The following is a 15992-nucleotide window of genomic DNA, read 5'->3' as shown; positions in this document are numbered from 1 at the left end:
GGCTGCTGCCCATTAGCACCGTGCAAGGTGCCTCGCCCTTTCCCCCAAGCACCGGGCCACTTTGGAGTCCGAATTCCTGCGGCAGCAGATACCAGTTTGCAGTGGCTGAGCCCTGCGTGCCTCGTGCTTGTGTCCACGCAGCTCGTTGAAGCCCCGCTTGGGACGTGCGGTCGGCGCGGGGATGGGATGCGGACCCGTGCGGCTGAAGCTGTCCCGGCAAGCGATCGAACGTCAGGTCAAAGTGCACAGCTGCACGGAGGCGAGCCTGGCCAACGCACACCCCGCGTGCCCGCTGACAGAGGCGCCGGGACTGGCTCTCTTTCCTTTTATGGGGATTCTGACATCTCGCCCTGTATTTCTGGCCCCGGGCCAGGGAGATGAGAGAGGAGATTACAGCCCGCCAGCTTCTCTGCGAGCCAGCCGCCGTTCACCGGGGCTGTGTCCGCATGGGCCCCGGTGAACTTCTGTGACATCTCTGCTGCCACCTCGGTCCGGCTGGCCGCGAGTGGTGCTGGCAGGGCAGGCCAGAACTCAGCAGCAGCGAGGACGCTCACTGGAGGAGGAGGGAATCCCCCTTTGGTCTCATTGGGAGACCCTGGGTCCCCACACATCTGACAACCAGCCGCTTCAGGTAGATGCTAGCCGAGCTCTCTGGCCAGCTGGTGACAATGTGGGGACCAAGCCCTTTTCCTAGACCTGCCAAGTACAACGCCAGACAATCGACCACGGCAGTGTCCCTGCAGTGAAGACATGGTCTAAGTGCTGCACATTCACGTGATGAGCATGTGAACAGCAAAAAAGGGTTTTAAACTCTGCTTTAACTGAACATCTCAACTGCCCCCTAACGACAGGGTTGTTTAATGAGGCCTCCCTAATTATCTGGAGTGACTGACCACTTGGGTAAGTGAGCTCAGGCTAGAAGGCCAGAAAGGTTTTCTGTCTTGGTTAGCTTGGTGATTCTTGATTTCCTGGAAGAAACTGACCATCTCGTTGCATTTCATTGAAGCTGTTCATCTCCTGTCCAGATATGCTCTGGAGTTCTCCAGAAAGGAAGGAAGAAGAAAGGAAAATAAGCTTGCAACAAAGATACAATGTAGTTGAATTTCAGTGTCAAGTCTCAAGCCACTTGCTTTAGTTTGGAAGTGTTGCTCCTTAAAGGGCTGTCCACACTCGCTCGCTCAAATGCTTCCTGCGCTGCTGCCCAAAGCTGCTGCGTTCCTTGCCCAGATCCTTTCTGCGTGGGCCTGGCCTGCCCCAGCATGGCCCCCCCGCTCTCCAGTTCCTGCTGCAGAAAGGACGCAAGGCCGGGGTCTCCTTGGAAGGGAAGCTGCAGTGTTAGGTAACGAGGCTGTATGGATGCTTGGGTCAGCAGCCAGTGGAGCTGGTGGAAAAATTCAGCTGCCTGATGTCTGAACCCATGCTTCTGTCTGTCGGGCCGGGCTGCCAGTCCTCAGAGTAACATCGCCCGCCAGGCTGTGCCTGCTGCTGTCATCCAGTCCTGGGCTGTCTACCCTTTTGGGGGTCAAGGCGAGAACCCACAGAGCTGGGGCTCTGCGATCTGGAAGAGAGTCCCAGTTCTGCCCCCATCCGAGAAAGGTGCTGCTCGGAGGAAGGCAGGGAATGTGGCAGAAACTGGCCCTAATGTCCAGGTAGGAGCGTAGCCCATCAGTACATGTCAGAAAGCAGCCTTAAGCACTCTGCCAAGGAATCCCTTTGGACCAGGGGCTTCCTTGGCTAAGGCAGCCCAGGCCTGTTCCAGGTGTGAAGTGCTCAATGGCTCAGCTCCAGCGTAAGGAACGGTCTAGCCAAGGCATGAGTCCGAACAGCTGGGTCTCCCATGTTTGTGGCATCTGTGGGGAGAAATGAACAAGACTTGGATGGTTCAGTTGGAAAAATTGGACGGTTCAGTTGGGAAAAGAGAACCGCCAAGGGAGGATATTGTAGAGATGAGTAAGACTGGCCCTTTTCAGTTTGGAAAAAAGACGACTATCAGGAGATACGACGGAGGCCTAGACAATCATGACAGGTGTGGAGAAAGTAAATAGGCATTATTTATTCCTTCTAAAACTCCGGAACTTTGGGCCACCAAATGAAATTCATAGGCAGGAGGTTTAAAACAAACCAAAGGACGAATTTCTTCATTCAATGCACAGTCAACCTGTGGAACTCCTTGCCAGAGGATGTTGTGAAGGCCAAACTTGAATAGGATTCAAAAAGGAGCTAGATAAATACATGGAGGATAGGTCCATTGATGGCTATTAGCCAGGATAGGCAGGAATGGAGTCCCTAGCCTCTGTCAGAGGCTGGGAATGGGCAACAGGGGAGGGATCACTTGATAATTGCCCCGTTCTGTTGACTCCCTCTGGGGCACCTGGCACTGGCCACTGTTGGAAGGCAGGATACTGGCCTAGATGGACTTGTCTGAGCCAGTCTGGTTGATCTTACGTTTTTCTCCCGTTGCTGTGCTCTATATCGATTATTCTGTAACCCATGTAATGCGGTAGCATTCCGCTGGGCTGGGGGCTTAGGCCTACATGAACTTGTTCTAAAGCATTGGACAGCTCTCTGAGTGCAGCCGTCGTCTCCATGTGGGGTTACTAAGGACAGCGCTAGTGTACCTATTGCAGAGCTGGTGGCCGGGGCGAAGCGCCGCGGGCTGTGACTGGCGGTACGATCGTAATTACAAGGGGCCGGGGTCGTCAGGGGTCAGTAACCCTGGCTGCTGATTGCGGGGAAGAGCTGGGTCTGCTATTAACTGGAGTCTGGCTGGTCTGTGTGCTGCAAGTGGAAACGGTTGCACATCAAAGGCCGGAGGAGCCTGCCCAGCCAATGCCTCCCTCTCGCTTTTCAGCTCCCAGGGCATGAGGTGAAGCCCCGCATTCCGGAGCAGCAGTAGCGGCGGGGGACAAAGGACCGAGTCTTGCTCCTTGGACTCAGCTCCTGAGGCTTCGTTTCGGGGTCGCTGGGGAAGGGATGATTGAGCCAGGAATCCGGCCAGGCCTGTCTGGGCGAGGAATGAGTTTGTCAGCCATGGGCTCCGGGTGCACATGCTCCCCTTAGCACTGGAGAGAATTGCACACTATGCTTAAGGCCCTGCCTGTGGAAACGGCTGCGTTTGGGCGAGTGGGCACCAACTGAGTTTGTATCCTGGGTGTATCGCTGTTGAAATGCTGTAGATGGCTCTTTCTTGTCCACCTTCCTCCAAAGTACACCGTTGGCCCTGGGCATCCTGGGTGGGCTCTGGACCAGTGTTCCCTTTAATTTTTTCACCCAAGTGTGGAATACATTTTGTTGCATGCACCATTGCATAGGCAGAGGTGCACCACCAGTAGAAAAACATGCTGCTGTCTGTGGGTGCTCTCATAATCCGCTAGGCAGCATTTGAATCTCTTCTGGGTGGCCGCCTAAGTGCTTAGCTTACAGGGAACACTGCTCTGGACCCCAGTGATATCAGAGTTCCCAGTGGCTTGCGAGGAGGTAGAATTGCCCACGTGGCTTGTCCACACTGGAAGTGAGGTTTCCATTCTGCAATTGTAGCCAAGACTTGAGAACCTGTGGTTGCTCCTGTGTGTGTTTCAGGGAGTTTGGCTTGGGCTCGTAAAGCACTCGGTGCTTTGCTCCCTTTGTACGTTACTTGGATACCGGAAAAGCCAAGATCAGCTTAACTCTGCCCTTCTCCCCTCCTCTGTGTGTCCCTCCCCTGCTCATTCCCTGAGCACTTCATCCATCACAGTTCTGCCCCACTTGCTGACCAGGCTGCATCGTGGATGAGGTAGGGTGCCCCTCTTCCTAGTATCAGAGGGGTAGCCATGTTAGTCTGGATCTGCAAAAAATGACAAGGAGTCCTGAGGCACCTTATAGACGAACAGATGTATTGGAGCATAAGCTTTCGTGGGCAAAGACCCACTTCCTAGTGATTTTTGTCAGGTGACCCCTGGCCAGGCTGTTTTTTTCCAGTTCCGGGCGCCTGTCCGGGAGAGTCTGTGCCGATGTGGGGGTAACTCGGCAGTGCACCAGCCTGCCACACACTAGGTGTCCCTGCGGACCCGGCTAGCACACAGCTGACAGGGCGGGGGGTGCAGGGACGTGCTTGCGTTCCACGTAGCAGCCCGGCTGGAAGGGAGGAGACGGGTGTAAAAGCAGGAGGAACGAGATGGCGTTACCTTAGCATGCGGCAGTGGGTTAGATCATTAGTGGAGTCTACGTGGCTCGGACATGGACAGCGAAAACTCAGAGAAGGCTCTGGGAGGAGCCGCAAGAACAACTGGCAGCCTGCGTCGAGCTACGTTCCAGTGGCTGGGAGCTCAGCGCCTCTGGAAACGAGGCCACGTCATTTCGGTACCTGCACGGAAACGTAGGCACCTGGCTTTAAGCACCTGGGGTTGGGAGTCGAAAGCAAGATGGAGGAGTATGCAGGAGAAAGAAAGGCCTGTTGGTGTCCGCCCGGCCTTGCCGCCCCTGCGGGCACTTCTATGAAGCTTTCTGGTTAAGGGCAGTTTTAGGGCCCTGATAAAAGCTCATTACCGGACTGCAAAGAGGCTGTGAAGCACTGGGTGAAAGATTCCCTCTGCCTGTTGCGCTGGCACCGAGAACAGCAGCCGCGCCCGTCTGCCCATCTCCTTCCACGTTTCCTCACAGCCGGTGGGCTTGCTCTGGGCTCCACAGGGTTTTCCACGATGGGCTAATGGTGCTGACTTCAGAAGGGGCGGGGGCAAGGGGCAGCCAGCCCTCAGCGCCTCCCCCCCAGCTTTCAGAGCCACATAGAGGGGTGCTCCAGTGGCAATTCAAAGGGGGCTGGGGCTCCAGCTGCTGCCCTCCAGGCACCCCAAGCCCCTTAGAATCGCCAGGTCCTGTGGGAGTTCCTCCCTTTGCCCCCCTCCCTCCTGTCAGCGGGCCTGGTCACGTCTAACTTGGCCGTTGCCATCCGGTATCGGATGAGCTACCCCTTCACGATTGACGTAAGAGCTGTGCTCACCAGGCCGGGGCTGCCTAGCCAGGCTGGGATACCCACTGCTGTTTAATAGACGTCTGCCTGTAGGCCAGCCAGGGGTCGCTTGTCACCCGAACCAGGAATGCGCCCGCTCCAGAGTGCGCCGGAGACTTTGATGGAGTCCCGTTACCTGCCTGGCAAGGTGCAAACGTAAAGGAGAGACATTGCCCTGGCTTGGCAGGTGTATCGGCATCTGAGCAGCAGTGTGGCTAGGGATGGAAAAGAGGAGTCAAGTCGGCTACTTACATTTCCCTCCTCCCCTTTGCTGCTTCTGGGGGTGGGGGAAGCAGGGGCCGGTGCTGGGGGGAGCCAACTTAAAAGCCAGTTTCTCCCAGCACTGTCTCCGCAGTGCGGGGGGGCAGAGAGGCAGAGGCGCTGTGCCTTTGCCTTTTATAATGTAGCGCAGGACCTGGCTCAGCGATTGGCCAGTGTGATTTGCTAAAAGTGAGGCGCTCAGAGAGCGAGAGCGAGCTCCCCTCTTTATCTGCCTGGGGGGGACACACTGGACACACAAGCTGGGACTGTTTCATTTCCTTACCCTCGAGTTTGTCGGCCAGGAAATGTGGAGGTTTGGTATCTGCTGGCTGGACACGCACGGGAAAGGCCAATCAATGTCCCAGCGATTTGGAGCTAACTTGCTGGGAAAGCCGAGGAGGAACGGGCGCTGCTGTGACCTTTCAGATCTGGCAGTCGCAGGGGACAGAACCTGCCCCCCGTTTCGGACTACGCTGTATCTCCCCCACGTGGACTCGGCGGATGGGAACTAAAATGAACTTGTTCAGCGGTTAATTTTCAAAGAGCCGGTGGGCGTTGTTTGCAGAACAGTGGTCTTTCTTTAGAGTCCCCAGGGCAACTTGTTTCGCAGACCGCGTAGGAGCACGGGGAACGGAAATGAAAGCCTGCGCTCTGTGGCGTCGCACCCTGTCCTGAGATGATCTCTAGCAGCGTAGCGTTTTTGATGAATGAATCGCACTCGCTAGCTTACGAATGACCATGTTTCAGAAGGGGCATCTGTTCGCACTCAGGAATTCTTCTCTAGCTGGGCTGGGCGCAGGTCCTGGGTAGCAGCATAAGGTCTGACCGCCGAGGAGTTATTCCACATGTGGCAGCTGGCTGTGGCACCCAAGGGTCTGTGCTGGGGTTGCATGTTGATGCAACCGAGAGGCGCTCTACTGCTATGCTGGGTGCCAGGAGGCGCAGTTGGCAGAAGGCCAGCTAGACTGGTCTTGCATCCACTGACCGTTCCCACATACTGGGGCATTCTTAGCTGGCCGGTTGGCACCGCATGCCAGGCAGGGTGTAGCCCTATCCCATTGCATTCCAGATAGATTCTTACACCACCCTCTCCCTCGCAGGGAGTGAGCACCGTAGCGGAAAGCTGTTGGAGACGAGGGAGGGAATCGGGCCCTTTGAAGACCCCCTGTGTGTAGTCTTAAGGCCTGGCGACCCCCCATCCGTGTTGCCTGAGAGAACACTCTGCTCTTGCCGAATGCAGCGTGGCTATCTGGCTGCAACGAGGGTCTGCCATATGAGCGAGTGGGTGTCTAGTCCCAGCCTGGGTCGCCCAGGAGGTCTTGCCCAGCACTGAGCGGTGTGCAGGGAGCAGGCTCAGTAACGCCAGCAGCAGCGGAGAGCGTAGTAGGGTTCCCTGCAGCGCATAAGTGAGTGAGGCGCCTTCATCTGCTTCGGGGTCACTCGGCACCTGTCTGCATGCTGAGATGCCTATGTTCCTTGGGGAGGGAGGTACGACTGGTGGTCCCCCGCACAGAACACTTCCCCATGGCCAATGAGCTTTGTGATGGGAGTAGCATCTGCCAGGGGAGAGGAGGGACCAGGCTGACTGTTCGTGCCGGGTGTGGAATGCAGAACAGGGCAAGATCAGAGGCGTGCTGATGGGATGCACCCAGCACAATCATATAAGCACATAACGTACCGTTACCTCAGCTACCCCCCACCAGAGACACCCTGTAATCCTAACTCTGCCTCCCTTTGTCCATTCGTCACACGCACGCACCCCTTTCCCAGAGCCATGGGTTCTGGTGGGAGCTGGTTGCTTGGCAAGGTGGGTGTTACACAATGGCAGTGAAGGGGGATGATGGAAGGCTGCATTCTGTGGGCAGAGTTAAGGGTACACATTTTTGTGTATTTTTCTAAGGGTTGGTTTTTTTTTTTTAAATGCTTAAATTGGAGGGAGGTTGGATAGGAGGGGGCTACACCTCTGGGGCGGTGGGAGAGAAGTGCAGCTATTGGTGGAGATTTTATCCAGCTGCCGATGAAAACTTCTCCGTTGTCGGAATCTCAAAGCAAAGTGCAGCTCCTGATGGAGAAGATTCTGCATGCGCCTGGCCCCAGTCATGTTTCTGTGTGCCCAGCCATGCTCAATCAGGTTTAAGTGCACGGTACATAAATGTTCAGTCGTAGCAATTAAAAGCGACCATCAGTCCAAACGGTGTTTTTAAGCTAGCAGTGACACACCATCTACTCAGGATCCACTTCTCTGTAAAATGCTGCATGGAGAAACGCTATGTTTAAAGTAATATCTTTCCTGCTCAGCGCCCCTTCCGACCTGAGCCCACGGTCAAAGATTTATGTAGAAGAACCAAACTAACTATGGAAAATTCATCAGCCCATACAAATGAATCCTGTGCGGAATTAATTGACAGCCTTCTTTTAGGGGAACCCAGGAATTCATCCCCCATTTCAAGCCTGATTTAGAACTCAGCCCTATGGAGTAGCCAGCCACCAGCTTCCCTAATAGTGGGGGATTTTCATGTGCTACCATAAACAAGCTATACTGTGTGAACCTCAGGGCACGTCTTCATTACAGACTGGATCGATCCAGAAGGGGTTGATTTATCACGTCTAGTATAGATGTGATAAATCAACCACCAAGCACTCTCCTGTTGACTCTGCTACTCCACCAAAATGAAAAGTCAACAGAAGAGCAGAGTCGATAGAAGAGCATCAGCTGTTGACTTACTGCTGTGGTTGTGTAGCTTAGGTCAGCAGCCTGATAGGCACTGGCCATTATTAGCCATTTCTAGCAGCCCCAGCTGGACAGATTTTCTTGACGCCTGCAAAAGGCACCTCCCCGACCCAAGGAACACCCTCCTGCCAGATTTCAAATTGCTCCTATAAACAGTATGGCTGTGTCTACACTGGCCACTTATTCCAGAAAATCAGCCGCTTTTCCGGAATAACTTGCCAGCTGTCTACACTGGCCCCTTGAATTTCCGGAAAAGCACTGACGATCTACTGTAAAATCATCAGTGCTTTTCCGGAAAAACTATGCTGCTCCCGTTCGGGCAAAAGTCCTTTTCTGGAAAACTGTTCCAGAAAAGGGCCAGTGTAGACAGCACAGATTTCTTTTCCGCAAAAAAGCCCCGATCGTGAAAATGATGATCGGGGCTTTTCTGCGGAAAAGTGCGTCTACATTGGCACGGACACTTTTCCAGAAAAAGTGCTTTTCTGGAAAAGCATTCTGCCAATGTAGACACGCTTTTTCCGGAAATACTTATAACGGAAAACTGTTCCGTTTTAAGCATTTCCGGAAAAGGATGCCAGTGTAGACGTAGCCTATGAGTCTTAGAGCTCTTCAGAAAAAGGTCAAAAGAATCTTTCCTGGTGCATCTCTCTCATTCCCCACCCAGGAGGCACTTACGTTTACCCCTGAACTGAGTTTAAATTAGGTTCTGTTGGGGGGCGGGGGGGATATCTGGGTTATTTCACAGCCTGTCATTGATTCTGGGTGCGGCTCTCAATGGAACATTTGTCTTTGTTGCTGTCTAGGTCCGGACACTCTTTGTGAGCGGCCTGCCCCTGGACATCAAACCACGGGAGCTCTACTTGCTCTTCAGACCCTTCAAGGTACCGTTGGCCTGCCCTGCAGGAACGCTGGGAGCTGAAACCACCAGGGCCCCTCAGGAACGTGTTGTTGGGTCTGTCACCCTTCTCCACTGTCATGGCCCCATTGTTCCACAGCCGGTGCCGAAAAGGGGAGCAAGCGATGTTAATCTGCGGGAGAACCAAATGTCTGAGTACAGAGTGGGGAGGTCACCAGTTGGCCAAAGATGGGCTTGTGGGTAAGGCCTGGGATGGACTCAGGCGAGCTGGGGGTCAGTTCCAGGACTAGCCATGGACTCCCTGTGTGGCATTGGACCAGTCATTGGGGGGGGCTGATGTTCCGTGGAGCTGCAGCTCCCATTGACTTGAGTCAGGGGATAATTAGCCCTTCATTAACGTGTGCCTCATTTCCCCCATCTGGAAAACGGGGCTCTCATTCTATCAGTGGCAGTTTGGGATCCCTAGGATGCCAATTGAGGTGCTGAAACATCACTGAGTCAGTCAGTTCTGCCAGCTTAACATCCCCTTTAAACCCTCTTTTGCTGAGCCAGGCACTAAAGCCCCCTCCAGCAAAGCTCACCCTCCCCAGCTGCAGAAGTACAGACACTGAGATCAGCTCTGGGAAGACTCAGTGTAAGGGACTTGCCCCAGCACACAGATGTCCACCCCGTTGGGATACCAACCCAAAGATCTGTGAACTTCACCTCAACGTGAAAGCAGATCTGTACAGCTTCTCGCTCCCTCTCCCCCTCCCTCTCCCTCGCTCCCAGATCAGATCCTGCCCCAAAGATTCAGCAGTTTAAAAGTCAAGACAGATCAACCAAAAGAGGAATTTGTCAAAAGCCCCACTCCAACTTCTAGTTTTCCGTGGACCTAACCTCCAGAGCTGGCCAGGAATTGTTTTGTCAGAGGAGATATTGTTGAAACTAAAACTTCTAGCTAGCATGTACCGGGTCTGACAGAACTCTGGACAGGGAGGCGTCTTGGATCCAGGGTGGAATTTCGGGTCAGAAGTGGAAGAGTCCCCAGAGCAGCCAGTAACCCCAGGGGCACTCAGCCGGGATGTAGGAGATGCAGAGCAGGGATTTACCCCCCCATCATTCTTCCTCATGCCACGGGGCTACAGGCCACCAGGCTGTTCCCATTTTGGGACAGGCCTCAATCGCTCCTGCTGGAGAGGTTCCACTCTGGAGGAATTATTGTCCTTGGGCCAGAGAAAGCGAGAGAGATGGGCTCCAGAGGCAGACCCCTGAGCAGAGACAAATGTACCTATGGGTGTAAATCATTACCCGCGGGACCACAGGCCTTTCCCAGGAAGTGCAGCTGCAAAAGGAGAAGAACATGGAGCTGCCCCTCCCAGGAGCCAGTGTTTTGCACCAGCAGCTCCTCTAGCCTGGCTGTACTGCCCCAGCTCTGGCTTGCTGGCATGCCCCCAGAGAGGAGATGCAGACAGCTGTGTGGACGGGATAGGGTAGGGCTGAGGGTGGGTCTGGGAGCATTAGAACCACACCGGAGGAGCTTCCGGCATGGGGTGCTAGCTCCTGGGGGGTGGGTGGCTCCCTGTTTTGTGCCTTTCACCCCTGCAGTTTCCCAGACAGCCCTGCATTTCTGCTGATGTATATCCGTGAATATCTGCATCTGCAGACATGGATGTATATCCACCAAGGGCTCTATCCAGAGGCGGCTGGTTAGGGAACTCATGTGGCAGACCAAGAGTCAGTTATATTTACTTAGTCCCACAATATAAGAATTAGGGGTCACCAAATGAAATTAATAGGCATCAGGTTTGAATGAAACAGAAGGAAGTTTTTCTTCACTCAGGGCACCGTCAACCTGTGGAACTCCTTGCCAGAGGATGTGGTGAAGGCTAGGACTTGAACAGGGTTCAAAAAAGAGCTAGATAGATTCATGGAGGTTAGGTCCATCAATGGCTATTAGCCAGGATGGGTAGGAATGGTGTCCCTAGCCTCTGTTTCTCTGGAAGTGGGTGACGGGAGGGATCACATGAGGATTCCCTGTTGTGTTCCCTCCCTCTGGGGTATCTGGAATTGGCCACTGTCGGCAGACAGGACACCGGGCTGGATGGACCTTTGGTCTGACCCCGTCTGGCCGTTCTTATGTTCAGTTCAGGGTTCTGCAGCAACCCCCCCCGGAAACTGGCTTCCTGCCGGCACTTACGCCCCAGCTTCATTGCTTACTCCATTCTCGGCCCATTCCCCTGGCCTGTCCCTGACTGAGGGTACAGGAGGCTGCCTCCACATAGCGTCCCCTCCCAGCGGGCCTTGCTGTGGGCCTATGGTCCCGTATGGCTTGGTCACCCCCGTGCCCAGCGTGGCACTGTTCTCGGCTGCCACCTTGAGCCCTGGGGCGTGCTGGCCCTTTCAGGCAGACCCGCGACACGGTTCGCGGTGAGCACCAGTCAGAACCCTGCGCTTTTGGCCGCCTTCGCGCCAAGTGCGGCCTGTTGGCCTGGGTCCGGCGCGCGCCTCGGCTGAACCGTGCCCTTCTCTTTCCTTGCAGGGCTACGAAGGCTCTCTCATCAAACTCACCTCCAAACAGGTAAGGGCCCAGCGGCCATGCTGAGGGGCGGAGCACTGATTACAAACAGCAAACGGCCACGCCTCGCGTTCCCACCCCACTGCCAGGTTAGGGGAGTTCCCCTCTTCCACCCTCCCTGCTGGCTAGCAGCGGGTTTACTCAGGCCAGCCGGGGTGACCGGCCGAGGGCAGAGCCTGCCTTGGTTCGCGCTCCTAGCAGACGCCAGCCTTCTGAAAAGCGCTGCCGTCCAGCCACACACATCATGGGATTTTTTTTTCCGTGCATGCGGGGAGAGCGTCCCTTTAACTCTCCTAGTGTGGGGAGAGCAGCCCGGTGCCCCGCCCGGTGCAGGGAGAGCGGCCTGGCACTCAGCCGCTGGCTCCAGCAGCTGCATCCGCAGGGCAGAGTGCACCATTTTGGGCCAGAGCTCCTCCGGGATTACCCAGCAGGGAAAATGGAGGGGAGCAAGGAGGCAGGATTAGCCAGCAGAGTCCAGATGCATCTTCTCCCCCATGCCCTTGAAAAGAGCCAGATCCCTGTGTGTGCCCCCGAATACAGGTTTCCTGCACAGTCGCAGCACAGACCTTCTAGTCTTTGCTTTGTGGCCTTCCAGTGCGTTGCTGGCTGCACTCCCGCTAGACCTAGAAGAAGGCTGGAGAGTCTCAGAAGGCTACACTTGGAAGGATGTTGTTGAAGCCCTTGCTATTTCTGCCCCGCTTCGGGCACACAGTGCATGCCTCCCCACACTCATGCCCCAGACACCGCCCACGTAGGCCTTCCTCAGGGAGGTGGGGAAGGCAGCCCAGGTGGTGATCGATGCCCAAAGCAAAGTCCATCGGGTAGATACAGCCCCTGGAGATCTGCAGGGTAGTTCTCCGCTCTGAAACAGAGATGGCTGGTGCAGACGACAGGTCCCAAGTACCCTTGGTGGGTGGTAGTGAGCAGGGTCCCTGTTTCTGTCTGCAAGGGATGCTGCTCCTTCCCTGAGTCATCCCCTGACCCTCTCTCCTCCTTTCTCCTCAGCCGGTCGGGTTTGTCAGCTTTGACAGTCGCTCCGAAGCAGAAGCTGCTAAGAATGCCCTGAATGTAAGTACCTGATGCTGCAGCAGCACTTTGTGGAGGAGGGCTGGGGGCGAGGGGCGCAGCATGGACAAGGGAGTGAACTGAGGATCTGGATACCTTTCTACGTCTGTGGGGTGAGCGAGCCCCATGATAGCAGATGAGTGTCGTCTCCTTCTAAAGTTACTCCTGAGTGGTGCATGCAGAACACGGAGCTCCTCTGCTACGGGCGTAGGGAGATGCTGTATCCAGCATTTAGCTAAGCGCTGATACTGATCGCGTTCTCCTCTTCCGCTCAATGTCTGTATCCAAAGTAGCAGAGCGATGGATGGTACGCTGGTCGCTCTTCCTATCTTCATAGACACGCTGCTGATTGACCATGATTTCATTTCTCCCCCTCCCCCCCCAGCGTGACGCTTCACAGATTTATTGTTTTTTCCCAGGGATTTTAGTTAGATTTACTGATTCACATGGTGTTTGAGTCCTGGAGAAGATCAACATTTTTTTTTCTCCTGCCCCAGCTGTCCAGGACTTTCCCCAAATGATTGCCAATAGTTCTCTCAATTCCTTCAACACGGGGATGTGCATCCTCTGCACTCGCTGATTTGTAAATATCCCGTTTTCCCGAGCGCTTCCTGCTCTGGTGTTTGTCAGCTGCTATTGGTACAGCCCTCACTACTTCCTAAGTGTCGGTCTCTTTCCGATTTTTATTCCGGCCTCCCTTTGCTGTCCTAATTCCTCACTTTATTGGGACACACTCAACTCAGCCTCTTTTCCTAAAAATGTCAGAAATCAGCGGTCTGCTGTTTTGTGCAAATCAGGGGGCTGTTCGCAAGGAGATCTTTGACATCAGGCATGTGAAGACCGAGAGAGAAATCAGATTTACTCTAGGAATCTTTCAGTTGGATCACGATCCAACTCTTTCAAACCATGGCTACAACCAAAACTAAGTCCAGTGATTTGAATTTTGAACCCGTGGAGTTCTCAGGAATACTTTGTCTGCTGACTCCGGGAACTCACCTGAGAGATGACGCTGTTACAGATGTACCCTGTCTATTTGCAGCTGCTATTCATCACAGCTGCTTCATTGAAGCCAATTTCCATTAGCTTTGACCCCATGTACAAGTTCTTAGGGGTGGGGCTAGTTGTGATTCCTGAATTAAATGTTGCTTTACATTTTCCGTCGTCACAATTATTTTTAGTTGCTAACTTTTGCCAAACTTTAACCACTTGGGCCGAGATTATTTTTGTTAGCTCTCTGACCCCCACAAATTCCTTTCTGTTACGAGTCTGCAAAAATGATTCAGCCAGTTCTGAGAACGTGGGTGTTTCTGAAACTGACATGCTTTGTAGCAGAAACTTGACCTCTGTGAGGGGAGAGTCCCGGGGTCAGCAATGTGCCTTGTGCACTCTTGTTCCTATGTAAGGCCAGACCTGGCCAGATGAAGCGATTCTGAAAACAGCCAGTGGCGCCTGGTTCGTTGAGCTGTTTGAAGTTGTGGTGCAAAGTTCTCCAAGTGTGCCGACTGCATGGAGCATGTGTCCGCCCCAAACAGCTGTCTGCATGCTGGGCTAGTGAGGGGCAGCCCAGATGAGTGAGCCGGCCACATGAGTAGCCTTCCATCTCAGTGGGCTGTAAGAATGTGGTATCCAAGTCGGTCTCTGGGGAGAGGGCAGTTTTGCTCCCTGCGCTTGCACTCTGCCAGTGGAAACCAGCAGAATCTAGCAACCCTGCACGTAGGCAGCGGCAAACAAAACGTCTCGTGGGCCACACCCAGAAGCCCGATGGGCCACAGGCTGCCCCGCCATGGTTAGTAGCTTGTGGCTTTCATTGACCCGTTCGCTTCCCCCCGCGCCTCAGAGTTTGCTCCTGCTGCTCCCTACGTTTGCCATACACGTTTTGCCCCTCTCAGGCTGAGTGCTTGTGGGAGTTGTGGTCAGAGTCATCCAGACTCTGCCTCAAGGCAGGGGGGCATCGACATGGGGATTGTTGAAATGGATTTGTGTTCTCCATGCCGGCCTGTGGGATGTAAGGGTCGTCCCCGTCACCCAGCTGTTAACACTCAGAGGAGGGAATGACTGAGTTTAGGCCTCCCTCCCTCAGAACAGTGCTTCAGCATAGGGTGGCAAGCGAGTCCCACAGAGGGCAGATGTGGGGCTCTCAGACTAGGGCCTGGCCTTCGAATTAAAGCAGCATCCGCCTATTTTCAAAACTGTAATAGAACATAAAGGAGCTAAACAGCTATTGCTGTGAGAGGCGAGTAGCCGTTGCCAGTCCACGCCTCGTGTCACTTTCTCGGACTTTCTGAAGCCTTCACTTTGGAAGCTGAAATTTTTCCATGCTTGGAAAATTTCTACTCATTTTTTGGCTAAAAAATGCAGATTCATGTCAACCAGAAACATTTACTGAATTTAGGTTCTGACTGTTTCAGACATCCCCACCCCCTGCCAAAGCCCCCAAGGAAAAACTTAAGGCTATCTCTTAATCTTAGTATCAGAGGGGTAGCCGTGTTAGTCTGAATCTGCATCTGGCGAAGTGGGTCTTTGCCCACGAAAGCTTATGCTCCTACACTTCAGTTAGTCTATAAGGTGCCACAGGACTCCTTGCCACTTAATCTTAGTTAACTCTGACAATTAACCAAAAAAACTTAATCGTGATTTTTTAAAATTACAGTTAATTGCAGGTTTAACTGCATGGGAATATGAGTTGAAATTAAATATTTTGGATGTTTTTCAACATTTTCAAATATTTATTTCAATTACAACACAATACAAAGCATGCAGTGCTCACTATATTTTTATTACTTTCATTTTTACAGTGTAAATATTTGTATTTCTCAACTCGCCTCATACAAGTACTATAATGCAATCTCTTTATTGAATGGAGTGCAACTTACAAAGGTAGATTTTTTTTTTTATTGCATAACTGCACTGAAAAACAAAGCAACGTAAAACTTTCATGCCTGCAAGTCCATTCTGTCCTACATCTTGTTCAACCAATTGCTATGAGAAACAAGTTTGTTTACATTTATTGGAGATAATGCCCTCATCTTATTTACAGTGTCACCTGAAAGTGATAACAGGTGTTCACGTGGAACTGTTGTGGCTGACATTGCAAAATATTTACATGCTAGATACGTTAAACATTTGTATGGCCTTTCATGCTTCAGACAGCATTTCAGAAGCCATATTTCAATGCTAATAACATTCACTTAAAAATGCATTAATTAGTGACTGAATCCTTGGGGGAGAATTGTAAATCTGCTCTGCTTTACCCGCAGTCTGCCATATATTTCATGTTGCAGCATTCTTGGACAATGACCCAGCACATGTGTGTGTTTAAGAATATTTTCACTGCTGATTTGAGAAAACACAAAGAAGGTATCAATATGAGATTTCTAAAGATAGCTCTAGCACTCAACCCAAGGTTTAGGAATCTGAAGTGCCTTCCAAAATCTGGGAGGGAAGAGATGTGGAGCGTGCTTTCAGAAGTCTTAAAAAAGCAACTCTGATGTGGAAACTACAGCAGTTGAACCACCAAAAAAGCAAATCTACCACCTTC

The 15992-nt window shown here is 53.0% G+C and overlaps 1 protein-coding gene across 4 annotated transcripts in view; it reads left to right on the top strand.

Moving 5' to 3' along the window:
• Positions 1 to 15992, top strand: part of RBPMS (RNA binding protein, mRNA processing factor) — a 76204-nt gene that overhangs the window by 15036 nt on the left and 45176 nt on the right. For all 4 annotated transcript variants that reach the window (XM_075929337.1, XM_075929335.1, XM_075929334.1 and 1 more), the window contains exons 2-4: positions 8780 to 8857; positions 11354 to 11392; positions 12395 to 12457. In XM_075929337.1, the coding sequence (XP_075785452.1) occupies positions 8780 to 8857; positions 11354 to 11392; positions 12395 to 12457 (180 nt within the window). The remainder of the gene's footprint in view (positions 1 to 8779; positions 8858 to 11353; positions 11393 to 12394; positions 12458 to 15992) is intronic.

The sequence above is a fragment of the Pelodiscus sinensis genome, chromosome 5 (genome assembly GCF_049634645.1).
Source record: "Pelodiscus sinensis isolate JC-2024 chromosome 5, ASM4963464v1, whole genome shotgun sequence".
Taxonomy (NCBI): Eukaryota; Metazoa; Chordata; order Testudines; family Trionychidae; genus Pelodiscus; species Pelodiscus sinensis.
Note: the sequence above shows the minus strand (reverse complement) of the source record. Positions and strands in the feature narration are given on the sequence as shown.